At 42.4% G+C, this 12,598-nt stretch overlaps 3 protein-coding genes and 1 long non-coding RNA gene across 7 annotated transcripts; 2 read left to right on the forward strand and 2 right to left on the reverse strand.

Moving 5' to 3' along the window:
• Positions 1-41: 41 nt before the first annotated feature.
• LOC132792065 (keratin-associated protein 5-3) lies at positions 42-2,978 on the reverse strand. Of its 3 annotated transcripts, XR_009632966.1 has the most exons (5): positions 2,841-2,978; positions 2,658-2,709; positions 1,260-1,584; positions 650-933; positions 42-593 (listed from the first exon to the last, which is right to left on the reverse strand). XR_009632966.1 is itself a non-coding variant. In XM_060801294.1 (4 exons), the coding sequence occupies exons 2-4, from the start codon at positions 2,685-2,687 to the stop codon at positions 583-585; spliced, it is 528 nt and encodes a 175-aa protein (XP_060657277.1). In that variant the 5' UTR covers positions 2,688-2,709; positions 2,841-2,977; the 3' UTR covers positions 42-582. The 3 variants fall into 3 exon arrangements, 2 of the variants coding, with proteins under 2 accessions (XP_060657277.1, XP_060657287.1); XM_060801294.1 differs by lacking the exon at positions 650-933 and having other exon boundaries at positions 1,098-1,584; positions 2,841-2,977; XM_060801304.1 differs by lacking the exons at positions 650-933; positions 2,658-2,709; positions 2,841-2,978 and adding an exon at positions 1,752-1,898 and having other exon boundaries at positions 1,098-1,584.
• Positions 2,979-3,350: 372 nt separating this feature from the next.
• LOC132792058 (D-aspartate oxidase) lies at positions 3,351-4,833 on the forward strand. Its single transcript, XM_060801283.1, has 4 exons — positions 3,351-3,591; positions 3,655-3,867; positions 3,922-4,218; positions 4,277-4,833. The coding sequence occupies exons 1-4, from the start codon at positions 3,392-3,394 to the stop codon at positions 4,587-4,589; spliced, it is 1,023 nt and encodes a 340-aa protein (XP_060657266.1). The 5' UTR covers positions 3,351-3,391; the 3' UTR covers positions 4,590-4,833.
• Positions 4,834-4,999: 166 nt separating this feature from the next.
• Positions 5,000-6,052, reverse strand: LOC132792209 (uncharacterized). Of its 2 annotated transcripts, none has more exons than XM_060801479.1 (3): positions 5,882-6,052; positions 5,603-5,818; positions 5,000-5,550 (listed from the first exon to the last, which is right to left on the reverse strand). In XM_060801479.1, the coding sequence occupies exons 1-3, from the start codon at positions 5,959-5,961 to the stop codon at positions 5,046-5,048; spliced, it is 801 nt and encodes a 266-aa protein (XP_060657462.1). In that variant the 5' UTR covers positions 5,962-6,052; the 3' UTR covers positions 5,000-5,045. The 2 variants fall into 2 exon arrangements, with proteins under 2 accessions (XP_060657462.1, XP_060657454.1); XM_060801471.1 differs by having other exon boundaries at positions 5,603-5,827; positions 5,882-6,051.
• Positions 6,053-9,205: 3,153 nt separating this feature from the next.
• On the forward strand, positions 9,206-11,875 carry LOC132792380 (uncharacterized). The gene is made up of 3 exons (XR_009632998.1): positions 9,206-9,841; positions 9,930-10,717; positions 11,242-11,875. It is a non-coding gene; the product is annotated as an uncharacterized LOC132792380 (long non-coding RNA).
• Positions 11,876-12,598: the final 723 nt, after the last annotated feature.

Genomic DNA, 12,598 nt, shown 5'->3' on the forward strand with positions numbered 1-12,598 from the left:
AAATTCCGCCCACTCCGCCCCTTAAATGAAAAACTTCTTGATTGCTTCAATCCAAAAGAATTTAATTGCCAAAGGTCCAAAAGTTGCGCATATAAAATTTGTATAACTAGAAATTTAGAATTTATGCCAATTTGTAAGAAGAAGAACTTTGAGATTGTATGTTTTTTGTTTTCCAGGGTCGCACCGTTAAATTCCATTTCACCGACTTAGTTTTGAGTAAAATACATCCAAACTCCGTAGTTCAGTCGGCTTCACGTATTCTTTTAAAATCCGTTTTTAATTCGATGCGCCATAAATTGCCTGATTAATCTCAGTTTTCTGTGAGTTCGTTCATTCTTCTTGTCGGACCGAGTGTTTTTAATGGTGCCACGATATTTAAACTTTGATCCAACCTGCTTCCAAATTTTACCAACCAAAACTTTCACAAATACATTCCGTCAATTGCGTCCGCAATTGTTGTTCGATATCTCGGGACGCTTAACTAGGAGACGTACTGTGGAACTGTGTGCATTTCCCCTGGCTATTTCATGTCATAAAAACAACACCGAACTATCATCATTTTAACTTGTTTTGCTTCTTTCATCAGAAGCCACCTGTGGATATTAAGAAATAAGTGCATATCAATAGGGCGGCTACTACAACTACTTACATAAGTGTACTTGGGATGCGGACAGAAGTGAGGATTGCTAAATATCGCTAAAGATTTTCCTACACTAACGTTTGTTTTTACAACAACTTGTCTTGTGACTGTGTGCCGGCCATTGTGTCACCATAAAAAGGTGATTGCTCTGTCGCCATTCAAAAAGCAACAGCTCTAGCAACAACATTTCGGAGGCGTGTTGTAGCAATGAGCTTTGCAAGGCGCACACCAGACACAGGGTAAGTTTTCTTGTTTCCTTTTGAGGTAACGAGCCGGGCATGGGCAACCGCCACCTTTAAATTGGAAATTTATCAATGAAAATCGTTCCTTATTGACAGCCTCAATTTGACACATGCTGTGGCAGGCTTAGCTCTAAACGATGCGCCGGACGCGCTTAATGCAGCGGACCACGAATTTTGAAAATGGAACAGACAGACTGACTCGAATGGTCACTTACATGGATATGTCGGAGGTGTGTTACAACAATTCCAAACACGTGGATCGGGTATGCCGCCCTCAGGCAATGGCGGACAGCAAACGCCGGGCGCGGGTGAGCATGGAATTGGCGCCGGCGCACCGCATGGCGGACTATGCGGTCCACAGCATGGACAATCATTACATGGACCACCGCCGCATGGGCCACTTGGGCTACATCCGCCGCCAGTGCAGCATCCTCCACAGGAGCGGGCAAGGCCACCGCCGCCAGCACATGTTGCAGCAGTTGCAGCGCAACGCATGCGCTTATTATTGACACCCATTGTCATGTTGGCGAAGCGCAACGGGAACGAGGCTGGACAGCATGTCGGGGTCGGGAAGCACATGCATGCGGGTCGTCCTTGGCAAGCTGCCCGCGGACACTTGTCCTGTAGGCCATTTCGCTTGATGCAGTCACACGTCGTATACATAATGCCACAACGTAGCTCGCGACTGCGGCAGCCTCGGGGCTAAAAGGAATAAGAAGCGTAAGGATTAAATTAGCAATATGAAAGGTCAGTTGCCATTGATACGTGTACTCATTCGGAAGTATAATATCAAGGCGAGCAACAGGATTGCAACGCCTTGATGTACGAGATTGATCACGTATCAAAGCAAGTGCAATCGAGTCGCTCACCTTGACATGGTCCACTCAGGAGTCTTTTCACAGTTCCACTTGGTAGACAAAAGTACAAGTGCAGCACAACAAAACGAAGAAACGGAGAAATTGGCAAAATTCTTTGGAGAGCAAGTTGCTGTATGTGAATGCGTTGCATGTGATCAGCATGGTCCGCAAGGTCCACAAGTTGCTCCACATGGCAGACACGGTCCACTCTGGCCACACGGGCCGCAAGGTCCGCCACATGGTCCGCAGGGTCCACACGGCCCACAGGGTCCGCAACGGGTCTCACACACAGGATATTGATTGGTTGAAAAGCATGGTAATGGGCAGCAAGCACCGCCAGGTGCACATGGTCCAATTGGACAGGGTGGACAAGCGGCGCTCGGCTTATAATTAATTGGTCCATTTGGATAGCAGCAATATTCACGAGGCGGAGGTATATCGATCGTCTGAGGCTTCGGCTGGCACAGTATCGACTGGCAGACCTCACGCGGCTCGCAAACACGCTTCGGATAGCATACGACATAGGGATCAGGTATCATCGATGGATAGTAGATAACACGCGGCTCTCGCACCATTTGCGACACCCAGACCAGTTTGGGCACCTTGATCACCCGCGTAGTGTCCACTACTTTCGGTATTGTGATCTGGCGACATCGATTCACCACCATCGGTTCGGGAACAATTTTCTCGGTGAAGACGACACGCTTCTTGCAAATGAGTCGCGGTGGCTGCTGCACCGTAATGCATTTCGGGAATGGTGGTGGAATGCGTGGCGCACACTGGGGCAGTGCATCCAGTTGTGCTGCATTATAGCACTTTGGAGAGCACTACATGGGGAACGTTTTCGTGGATATTATGGAGTTTGTATGGCCGAGTACACGTATCAAAGGTACAAGAAAATCCTTAAGGAATACTCACCTCAAAAGGTCCACAACAAGGTTCACACATCTTGATTTTTAAAATTTAATTTCTGAAGCACCGGAAATATTCCATCAGGTAAAGCACACACACACATTTTTAAATGAAAAAATAAAATTAATTTCAAATTATTACATAATGGTTAAAGAAAATTAGTGCTCTTTGATTGATTTTCACACTCACTTTAGTTGGTCAAGTTTTAAGATAATTTTTAATTTTTTACTTAAAATTTAGAAGCTAGTCGAAACGAAAGGTTCGAGAGTCAGAAAACTAATGATTTTGTTTTGCAGGCATCGCAGCCGCGTGAACCGAAAACACTTGGGACTCGATTTCATGGCCTACTATGTGATTTTTCTCAGCGACTACTACGATTTGAATAACATTAGGTTAATAAATTTAATTTAGAAGACACTTTTTAATGCAGCATTTATAAACTTTCCCTTTTCCATTTGAATATTAGTCTTTTAACAAAGACTTTAATAAGGCTTAATAGAAAAATTCAAAATAATTTCGAAACTATCACACATTAATTTCATTCCCAATAAATTTAGCCGTTTGAATATTTAAAACTGATGCCGCCTAGCCAGGGTTGAAGAACTTATAGTATGCTCTTGATAATCTTAATATTGTGTTCGTTTCGGTCTTATCAATCTGCTTGTGTGTTCAGCTGATTAGAACTCTCTAGTGAAACCGTCTCATTTAGTTTACATCGAGAATTCGTTGCCAACGGAATAATGCTGAAAGTTGCAGTCATTGGAGCTGGTGTGAATGGTGTGTCGAGTGCAATTAAAATACTCGAGCATTTTCAGAATGCCAACAGGAATGTGCAGGTGACCATAATATCGGACGAATTCTCACCAAACACAACGGGCGATGGATCTGCGGGACTCTGGGGACCCTTTTTGCTCGGTGGCACCGATGAGAAGAAAGTCTAGTTGGTTTCCCAAGTTTAACTATGATAAGAAAAGTGCATTAATACAGTCTTTAACGTATACAGCAAATGGTCCAAGGATGTGCATCAATTTCTGGAACAGATCTGGTTGAGTGAGGATGCCGGCGAGGCGGGAGTGTGTCTGCTTCCCTGTGTGCGTTTGAGCACAGATCCGAATGCCAGTGTGGGCGACTTTTGGCGTGATATCGTCTATGGTGCAGTTGATCTAACACCCTCACAACTTGAGGTATACAACAGGAACAGAGATGTTAAGTTCACGTAAGTCTGCTGCCCGTCAAGAGTCAAGAACCTACACACTAATCTCGTCTGCAGCTCGGGGCTCTCTTTTGTTACCTACACTTCGGAGCCAATCAAACTGTTGCCCTATCTGATGAAGCGTTTTGTGCGCAGAGGAGGAATTGTGCAGCAACAGCGAGTAACGAATCTGGAGGGTTTCGTTAAGGATTCCTCATACGATGTGATTGTCAACTGCACTGGGCTCGGCTCACGGCAGCTGCTCAACGATGAGCAAATGTATTCTGTGCGTGGTCAAGTGTCGCGGGTCAAGGCCAATTGGATCTACTCCGCATTGCTAGACGAGAGTGACGATGGCAATTACATTATACCCAAGTGAGTGTTAAGCCAGTCTCCGCTATGATGCATCTAATGATTCCCTTTAATTGCTTAGCACTGAATCTGTCGTGCTGGGTGGCACTCACCAGGAGAAGGACTACAACCTCAAGGTTTGTCCGCAGGATAAAAGCTTTATTATCGACGGTTGCCGTCGCCTGTTGCCGGGACTAAATCATGCTGAGCATCTGTTCGATTGGGTTGGTCTGCGTCCAGGACGCGACCAACTCCGTCTCGAGGCCGAAAGATGTGGATCGAAGCTGGTCATACACAACTATGGACACGGTGGCAGTGGTGTCACACTCGCCTGGGGCTGTGCTGAAGATGTGCTGCAATTGTTGCTAGCGGCACAACTCAAATCGAAATTGTAACTGCAACTCGATTGTAAGTGTGCGTGTTATCAGCAGCAAATCAAGCACTTGACGCTAGAATACTAATTGTCCAAACATACGACTATTTGCTTATACGATGTCTATATACTCGATGAGCTGCAATAAACAAAGCTTATCACATTTCTGTTATCAGGTTTGCTTGTGTGTGGATTTGCTTCGAATTCAACTGGTTCCAGAGTAAATTTGATTTCTGAAATTGCAGCCCTAGAATGAACTGATGGTTTTCCACTCGAAGATATTCATTTAAATAATTTAAAATAACTGTGCCAGTTAAATTCTGAAATTTTACCAGATAAAATTATTCTGCTCAGATTGGTCATCGAGTAAAATTTTTGTATAATAGTTTTTTCTGCAATATTTAGGATCTACAAGATGTGCAAATAACAATATACATACAAGATTCACATTTTATTTTTATAACTTTTCACAATAATATTACATTTCATTCATACGCATAAGCTCCTCTTCACGCTCCTTGCGCTCCTTAGCCCTCAGCGCCTCGTGGAAGCCCTCAAAGCCGGGCATATCTTGATAATACAATATAGGATCTAAAGGCAGCAAAAAGAGCAGAGCATACATTTCATCCAGATCGCGTAGTACATCGAATGGCCGTTTATTGCCCACCTTATAGATGGAGTATATAGATCTGCCGTACTCGGCATATTCCGCCAAATCCGCGGCATTCTGCTCCCTTGTCGTCAGAGCAATGTAACAGACACGAGGCATGTGCATGTGCTGAGCCACAGAGCCAAACACATCAAACATACAGATCTGGAAGTCGATGTCGGTATATAACTCATCGGGAAAGGCGACTTCGTGTACTGTCAGACTATCAAAGTCATCCAATTCCATGGCAATCTTTGTGTGCTGCATTAGTTCCTTTTTCAGATTAATGAACTCTTGAAACAATCCTTTAGGCACTGTCGATGGCAAAACAATCCTGCAAATTATGCGAATTACTTTGGGTTCTATTAAGATCACGATAGCTTTACCAGGAATGCCATTCGTCTGTCATCCATTCGAGTAGAGCTACAGCAACGATTTGTGTCTCGTCCTTGCTGAGCATCATCACAGAGCACTCATTTTGCAGGATGTGCATACAGTAATTGGAGAAGTTCTCCTTCATGCCCTCCTCTTCGTGCAAACCCACGCCTTTGTACACGATATTCTGTAGAAAAGATTTCGTCCACATAAACTCGATGACCAGACTGTAATTCCTGTTGAAATTGTGTTATCTTCTCATAATTCTAGAGCTACCTCATGCAACTTGCTTGAAATGTATATCCGTTATGGGCATTCCCTCCCACACGTCCCATTTGATATCATATTGCAGAGGACGCACATCGGACATTTGGTATTCTCTTAACTTGAATTTAATACAGAAATTTTTTACAATTTACTTAGCAATTTATTGACATTATTTGAAACAGTGTTTTGTATTCTAGTTATATGATATCATTCGGTTTTATTACCCGCTCTTTCTTCTTCAATAATTGCCTGGGCTCGCCGCAATAATAATAAACGTGAATGTGAATTAAAAAATGCAAATGATATGTGTGTGTGTGTTTTGGCATTTTGGTATTTGTATTGTTTTCGAGGGAGGAAATAGCATAATTAAATGCGTATACAAGCGATAACAATCAAATGAAATAGGTGTAAATTTAATTTGTCTAATGTCTCAATTTGAATAAATATCAAATGGCAAAAGCACACAGAAAAACACATCAGCCATGTTAATAATAGCGTAAATCTACCCCTCACAAATTGAAACACGTCTCACTCGTAATACACACCTTAAGCACGAGATCTCGTCCTTTGCTCTTTTTTTCCTGCCTTCTCATTTCTCTGACTTATGCACAGACCCCTTGGATTTTAAAATTCAAAGCACTTCGGGTGTCATTTACAGGGCAACAACCAATTGGCAACTGGCTTTTTTCCTATTTTTTTGAGAGAGAGGATAACTGAATTTGGGCGAACGCATTTTTAAATGTTTCCAACAACTTGTCAAATTCTTCGCTCCTGCTTGAACTCGCAGATATTCCCCCAGCATTGAGCATCCGTATCATGCCGTCAATTGTATATTTAAATACAGACGACACTTTTAATGTGCAAAGTGTCAGCTGGGCGGCTTCTTAGAGGGGTAAAGTCTGTGTCTATTTTGAACACGTAGTTGTCCTGTCTCGTGCCTCTTGATAAATTGAATATTGGAAAGAAATAATTTAATTTCGACATTTCTTTGGGTCATGTGAGAGCTTTTCTGGAATTTTCGCCATTTTCAACACATCGTTGAACTGCTCAAATATATTTTTAGAAATACTGTGTGAATTGCGTGTCTTTATATTTTTTGGTTATCTTTCATTTATTAAAAGATTGAGCAACAGTTTGTACTATAGCTAAGAAAGTCATTTTAGACTTCATAGACTTTTAATTTTAGACTTCCCTTCTTTAATTTATACTAAATGCTTTTGTTCAAATTCTTAATTCAATACTCAATTCTTCATACTCAATTTGAAAGCATACTTTTAGGACTGAGTTAAAAGTCTACTCTTTTCATCAAAAGTAAGCTGTAATTGAACTGCAAAATAGTCATCAAAAGTTATTGCTCAAAATCCACAAAAATACTCATGGAAAATATGGAAATAGAATTTTCTGGTAATTCATAAGTAAATTTGGTGGCAAGTTGTTGCCAAGTGCGAGTATTTGGCCAACGGATTAGAGGCGAACTCATCGCAGTTTATGATGGGGCATAAAAGCGTCTCATCTGGGACTCGTTTAATCCGCCAAATTGTTTACACGCACAACAAACTCACACTCATACTCCTCCCCCCTCCTGCGTCTGTCAGCAAATCCAAAGCCCTAACCCATTTGGAAGCTACCTAAAAACTCAGAGCAACAATCGCGAATTTGAATTCATTCGAAAATCGTTTAACTCTCGTTGGCTGTTATTCCGGGCGCGACACCTGCGCATTCCCAATGCCTCGCCAAAGGTAAAGATGGGAGATTCCCCTTCCCCCCTCAAAACACATGCCTTGCCACGCCATCGGTTGAGCGACCCTCGTGACTTGCAACCGCGATGGCACTTTGTGTGGTTTTATTTAAAATCGAAAATGCGGAAATACAAAACGCACAAAATGAAAATGTAAAACGGCGAAACGGAAACGTTTCTTGATTGTAATGGCTGTGCCACATGTAGCACGTTCTCTCGTCCTGGTCATCTACTGACAAATGGATGCACTTGTCGCCAGCCGCAAGGTGTATGCACCACTGTGTGTGTTAGTGTGCATGTGTGTGTCTGTGTGAACGCGGTTGTCGCGCGGCAAACAAATAAACAAAGGGTTCAACAAAAGCAAGCGTCCAAAGTAATTCAAAACAAGCGCGTTATTGAAATGTTTGAGCGAAATTCAAAAGGATCTGGGATTAACCAATCCCATCTCTTTCTTTCTCTTCCTCTGACTCTTTTTCTCCACCTCATCTGTTATTCTTTTCTCACACAAGAAACTTCTCTTGTTTTGTTGGTTCAACGCTTAAATAACAATTAATCAGCGTACTTCGACTGTTTTAAATGCGTTTTAGGTAGATTATATACAAGGGAAATTATCTCATAGATTTAAAAGTTGTATTTTAGTTTCATCACTTAGATTAGCATATTATTCTAAAATTACTATTTATGATCTTAACTTAATTATTCAAGAATAGTTATAAACATTTATAATGGATAATAATAAGGTTTAATACAGAAATGGAAGCTCTCGAAGGGTTTACGAATATGCTTTGCAAAATTCTCTTGGGGTAAACTGAATATAAAATATTAAGTATACGATTTGCAACTTTGAGTTGAGTTGAAATATTGTAGTCTACTTTCAGGCTGAGCATAGAAAAACAATTGTGTCTGTTTCTCAACATCTTCATTTGTTTCCGTTTTTAAAAGTCGAGTTTGGTTGCCCTGTTGCTCATAGCATTTATGGCTCCCATTGCATTGCTCCAAATTCCCATTTCAAGTCATAATTGCGCTTATAAAAACAAATTAAACTCCAATTTGAAGCGTCGAGTTCCGAGTCGAGTCGAGTGTTGTGGCGTGTGGGTTGTCGAGTGGTTTGAGAACACGGCAAAAGAGAGACAAGAGACTTGTGGCCATAAGGAGGCTGTCAGACAGCGCCACAGCCTAAAGTTGGCAACCGACTTTTGCAACGTTTATGTGGCAAAAGGGGCAAAAGAGGAGAGGGAGGAGGGAAAACGTTAAGGAACTCGGCGTTTTGGGTTAAATGAAGTTAGCTTGTTGCGACTTATGCAAAAGTTTCTCAATTGCCTTCTGTATTATTGTTGTTTTCTTTTATTTTTATTGCCCTCGCCGTCGTCAAGTGAAATGCAAATTTATTCAAAATGTTCAACGGTTCAGCGAAAAGTTGCCACCGCCAAGTCAGCCCGAAAGTTGTCTGGATTAAGGGCTACGGCGATAATTAAATACAATTTTTCGCATTTATATTTGCATTTCGCTGAATAATTACGTTTCCATTACGTTTGCCATTTGTTTAGCATTTCAACAGAAGTCAGTTGATAACTTAAATGAAAGTCGAGTGTTTAAGAACAGTTTTTAGTATTAGAAATATTTTGATCTGAAATTTCAAATTAAAGCAAGCATATTTCCTTTTTTCTTTTTCAAGGTAACCATTGGTAGAATCAATAGTTATAGCCCATAACTGTTGTTAACGACAGAAGAAAGCAAAGAGTTGAGCTCATTAGCGACACGCGATAGACGAATAAAAAAAGGTAATGGCAAATCAAAATGCTCGCAAGGATATGCAGAGCAAAAAGTGGCGAGCTATCGCTGACGAGGCGCAAATCAGTTACAACTATGGCCAGTTATCTCAGCGGGTCATCTCTTCACGAAAGGACAATTATGAGTGGACATGCTAATTTGTGCGTGGCGCTGGACATGCAGGACACATCGCAGAAGACACGCGCCAAAGCAGAATACCTCAATATTTGTTGAGCGAACGTGATTTGGCGCATTCGTCCAGGACAAAAGAGGACGAGAACTGGTCAGACAGACCGCGCCCTAAAGTCTAAAACGAGAAAGCGAAGGCAAAACCAAAGACAAGGGGCGCGCCAGTTGCGACAAATCCTTTGACACACGCACTCATGCCACATTGGCGTTGCCTAAAAGTATGCAAAATGTTTTGTTCACGCTGCACAAACAGGCGCTTTCAACAAACCACATACTAGAGCTGGAGGTGAGTCCTTGAAGCGTAACCGCTGAGCACGCAAAGGGTTAATTAATTAAATGCGCTTTAGCTTTGATATACTCTTGTCTACTTGCAGCAAAGATGGATGTCGAGCTGAATGGCAATGTCTGTCTCCCGCATTGGGAACTGGCAACTGGCAAACTGGCAAACTAGAGTCGGAGTCCGAGAATGACTCCGCCCCAGACAGAGCTTGCCACATGCCACACACACACACTTACACAGAGGCCACACCCCAAAGCACATTTCGCAGTGGTTGGCGTGCGCGTCTTTTGATGTTTTAACTTCGTCTTCGTCTCGCAAGAAAATGCCTCAAGCTGACGGGTTTTCTAATATTCCAAGATGCCTGGAAACTGCCGCCGAAACTGGTTATAAAAATGGTTGAAAGGTAAATGGAAGATAGAAGCATGACAGCATGACGTCAATTACAGGCACTTGACGGTTAATTAGAAGCTCATTTTCAATTAATCAAAACGCCAAAAGAAACGCCAATAACATCAGTTGGCTAACTTAACGGCATCGCGTGTGCAAGCCAAAAATAAAAGCTGAGGAATACAGAGATGAGGGGAAGAGAATGGAGGACAATGTCAACGCCAATTGATTGCCACATCGCATTAATAATTCAACAGGATCTCTCGTTGGTGTCGTTGATTTCAATTGAACGAAAAGTTGAAGTCGAGCATCTCATTTCGTACGCTAAATTATTCGAGACTTTGGGGACAGCGCGTGGAACATCAACAGCCTATCCACTTGCCATTAACTTTAGCTTCATCTTCGACCTGCGCAGGTTAAGCTGCCACATGCTACTTGCCACACACACACAGAGCAGCGTACGGCACACCTATAAACATTAACTTGTCAATAAAGGTAATTCATTATGTCGCTCCGGCAATGCTCCGGGGAATGCTTTCGTGGCTGAAACAAATTGCCGACTGGTTACCAGGTAGTCTTGGTATTTGTATTTGTATCTGTATCTTTTTCGCCGCATCCCATTTGACATTCACACTCAACTGCACGAAACTGTGCGGTTTCTCCATCGATGAACAATAAAATATTCCTCTGATGGCTAATAAAATGCTTATTGCTTATTGCTTAACGTGGCGCACACAAAAACACGACGGTTTTGTGGCCACGATTTAGTCCCAGTTAAGGGATAGCAGATAGCCCGCTTGATGGCACAATTCACCACAATTTGGTTAGCTCAACTCTTTTGGCAAACAACCCCTAAAGCTATCATTGAGATCTTTTAGGTTACAACAAATTAAATCGTTTATCTTTCATTGTAAAGATCCTTGATATTTTGATGGCAAATTTATATATTTATTTCATGTAAGTTTTAATATATTCCATTGAAAACCTAACAAATTATTTTTATTTTCTCGTTCACGCAGATTTCATTCTCTAAAAACTAACGCCGAATCAAGCTAATTCCACAAAAGTAAAGTGAAATACTCAACATTTGCACTTGGACAGCTCTGACGTATACTTATTATTATTACATACACATTAGTGGCTCAAGAGAATGTTCAATAATTCAAGGAAATACGTTTGCCTTGAACTGAATATAAAGAGCTGTGTTGACTCACTGCAGAACATATGCGACAGCCGAGAGTCCACAAGCCGCCTGCCACATGCCACACGCCGCATGCATATGCAACTCAGTTACGAGTTACGATTTCGGTGAGTAATTATTCATGCCAAGAACAAGAACTGTAAACAGTGCTAACTCAATTCGAAAACCAACACGAGAAGCAAACAAACTGAAAGACTGAAGGACAATGGACAAAAGTAGGCAGAACGATGAGCATGTGAATCCCGTTTGCATAACGAGTGACGCTCGAGTGGGCAGCACTTAAGGACTTGAGCATGGACATGGATTTCGGTGACGGGAGTTGTGGGTGTTGAGAGTCGAGAGACGGGACATGTGTCTGTGTGGGGACGACGGAACCATTACTTAATTATCATAACAGCCAGGGCCAGGATCGCGGTGTTTTTGGCCAAAAGGGTTAAGAGAGCATTGCCCATAAAAATTGCGCCACACCCAGCAAAGTGAGTGTATCTATGTTGTGGTGTGGAGTGGGCAAACACACGCCGCTAATAAAATAATAAATATCCTGACTGCCAAAGCCTGGCCAGAAGCACAACTCGAACAGTGAAGGGGTTAGCCGTGGAAGGGAGTGGGGCGGGGACCGCCCGTCGACACGCGTTGCCCCCGAAAATGCAAAACAATTTCATCATCGTAATATATAGAGAGAGAAGGAGAGAGACGAAGGCGAAGGCGAAGGGGGTTGACATAAAGCTCGCAAAGAGTTCTATAAATTGCCATATTTTATGCTTCAGTTGCCGTCGCCATTTCTGCTTCGTTTCGTTTCGTTTGCTTTCCCATCTTTTTGTCAATTGAAACGCAATTTTCATAAAACACACGTGCACCAAGCGATGTGCTGTGGTCTACACGTATCCGTCAGATACATTTTGTATCTCACGTCTGGGCTTTTGTCAACGCTCTGCGACTATTTTCAAATGCTCCTACTCCACGAAAATATCGCTCGCTCCGACTGTGGCAACTGTGGCTGCCGTGGCTGCTGTTTTAGCCATTCCGGCATTGGCCCCAGCGGAGCCGTTGCCAATGTTGGCCAAAGCACGTACTGCCAAACTCTAATGACAGGCAAATAAATTTCAAAGAATATATATTTCGAAAAATTGATCTGACGTGTCACGCGACCACAGCGACTACATAGCCGTCTGCTC

The sequence above is a fragment of the Drosophila nasuta genome, chromosome 2L (genome assembly GCF_023558535.2).
Source record: "Drosophila nasuta strain 15112-1781.00 chromosome 2L, ASM2355853v1, whole genome shotgun sequence".
NCBI classification, from domain to species: Eukaryota; Metazoa; Arthropoda; class Insecta; order Diptera; family Drosophilidae; genus Drosophila; species Drosophila nasuta.

Excerpts from the sequence above, each read along its gene's own strand:
- LOC132792065 (XM_060801294.1), bottom strand. The coding sequence starts at position 2,687 with ATGTGTGAACCTTGTTGTGGACCTTTTGAG. Across the intron at positions 1,585-2,657 it reads CTTGTTGTGGACCTTTTGAG|CCCCGAGGCTGCCGCAGTCG; the intron begins GTGAGTATTCCT and ends TATTCCTTTTAG.
- LOC132792058 (XM_060801283.1), top strand. The coding sequence starts at position 3,392 with ATGCTGAAAGTTGCAGTCATTGGAGCTGGTGTGAATGGTGTGTCGAGT. Across the intron at positions 3,592-3,654 it reads ACCGATGAGAAGAAAGTCTA|CAAATGGTCCAAGGATGTGC; the intron begins GTTGGTTTCCCA and ends TAACGTATACAG. Across the intron at positions 4,219-4,276 it reads GGCAATTACATTATACCCAA|CACTGAATCTGTCGTGCTGG; the intron begins GTGAGTGTTAAG and ends TTAATTGCTTAG.
- LOC132792209 (XM_060801471.1), bottom strand. The coding sequence starts at position 5,961 with ATGTCCGATGTGCGTCCTCTGCAATATGATATCAAATGGGACGTGTGG. Across the intron at positions 5,828-5,881 it reads ATAACGGATATACATTTCAA|GAATTACAGTCTGGTCATCG; the intron begins GCAAGTTGCATG and ends CAATTTCAACAG. Across the intron at positions 5,551-5,602 it reads ACAGACGAATGGCATTCCTG|GATTGTTTTGCCATCGACAG; the intron begins GTAAAGCTATCG and ends CATAATTTGCAG.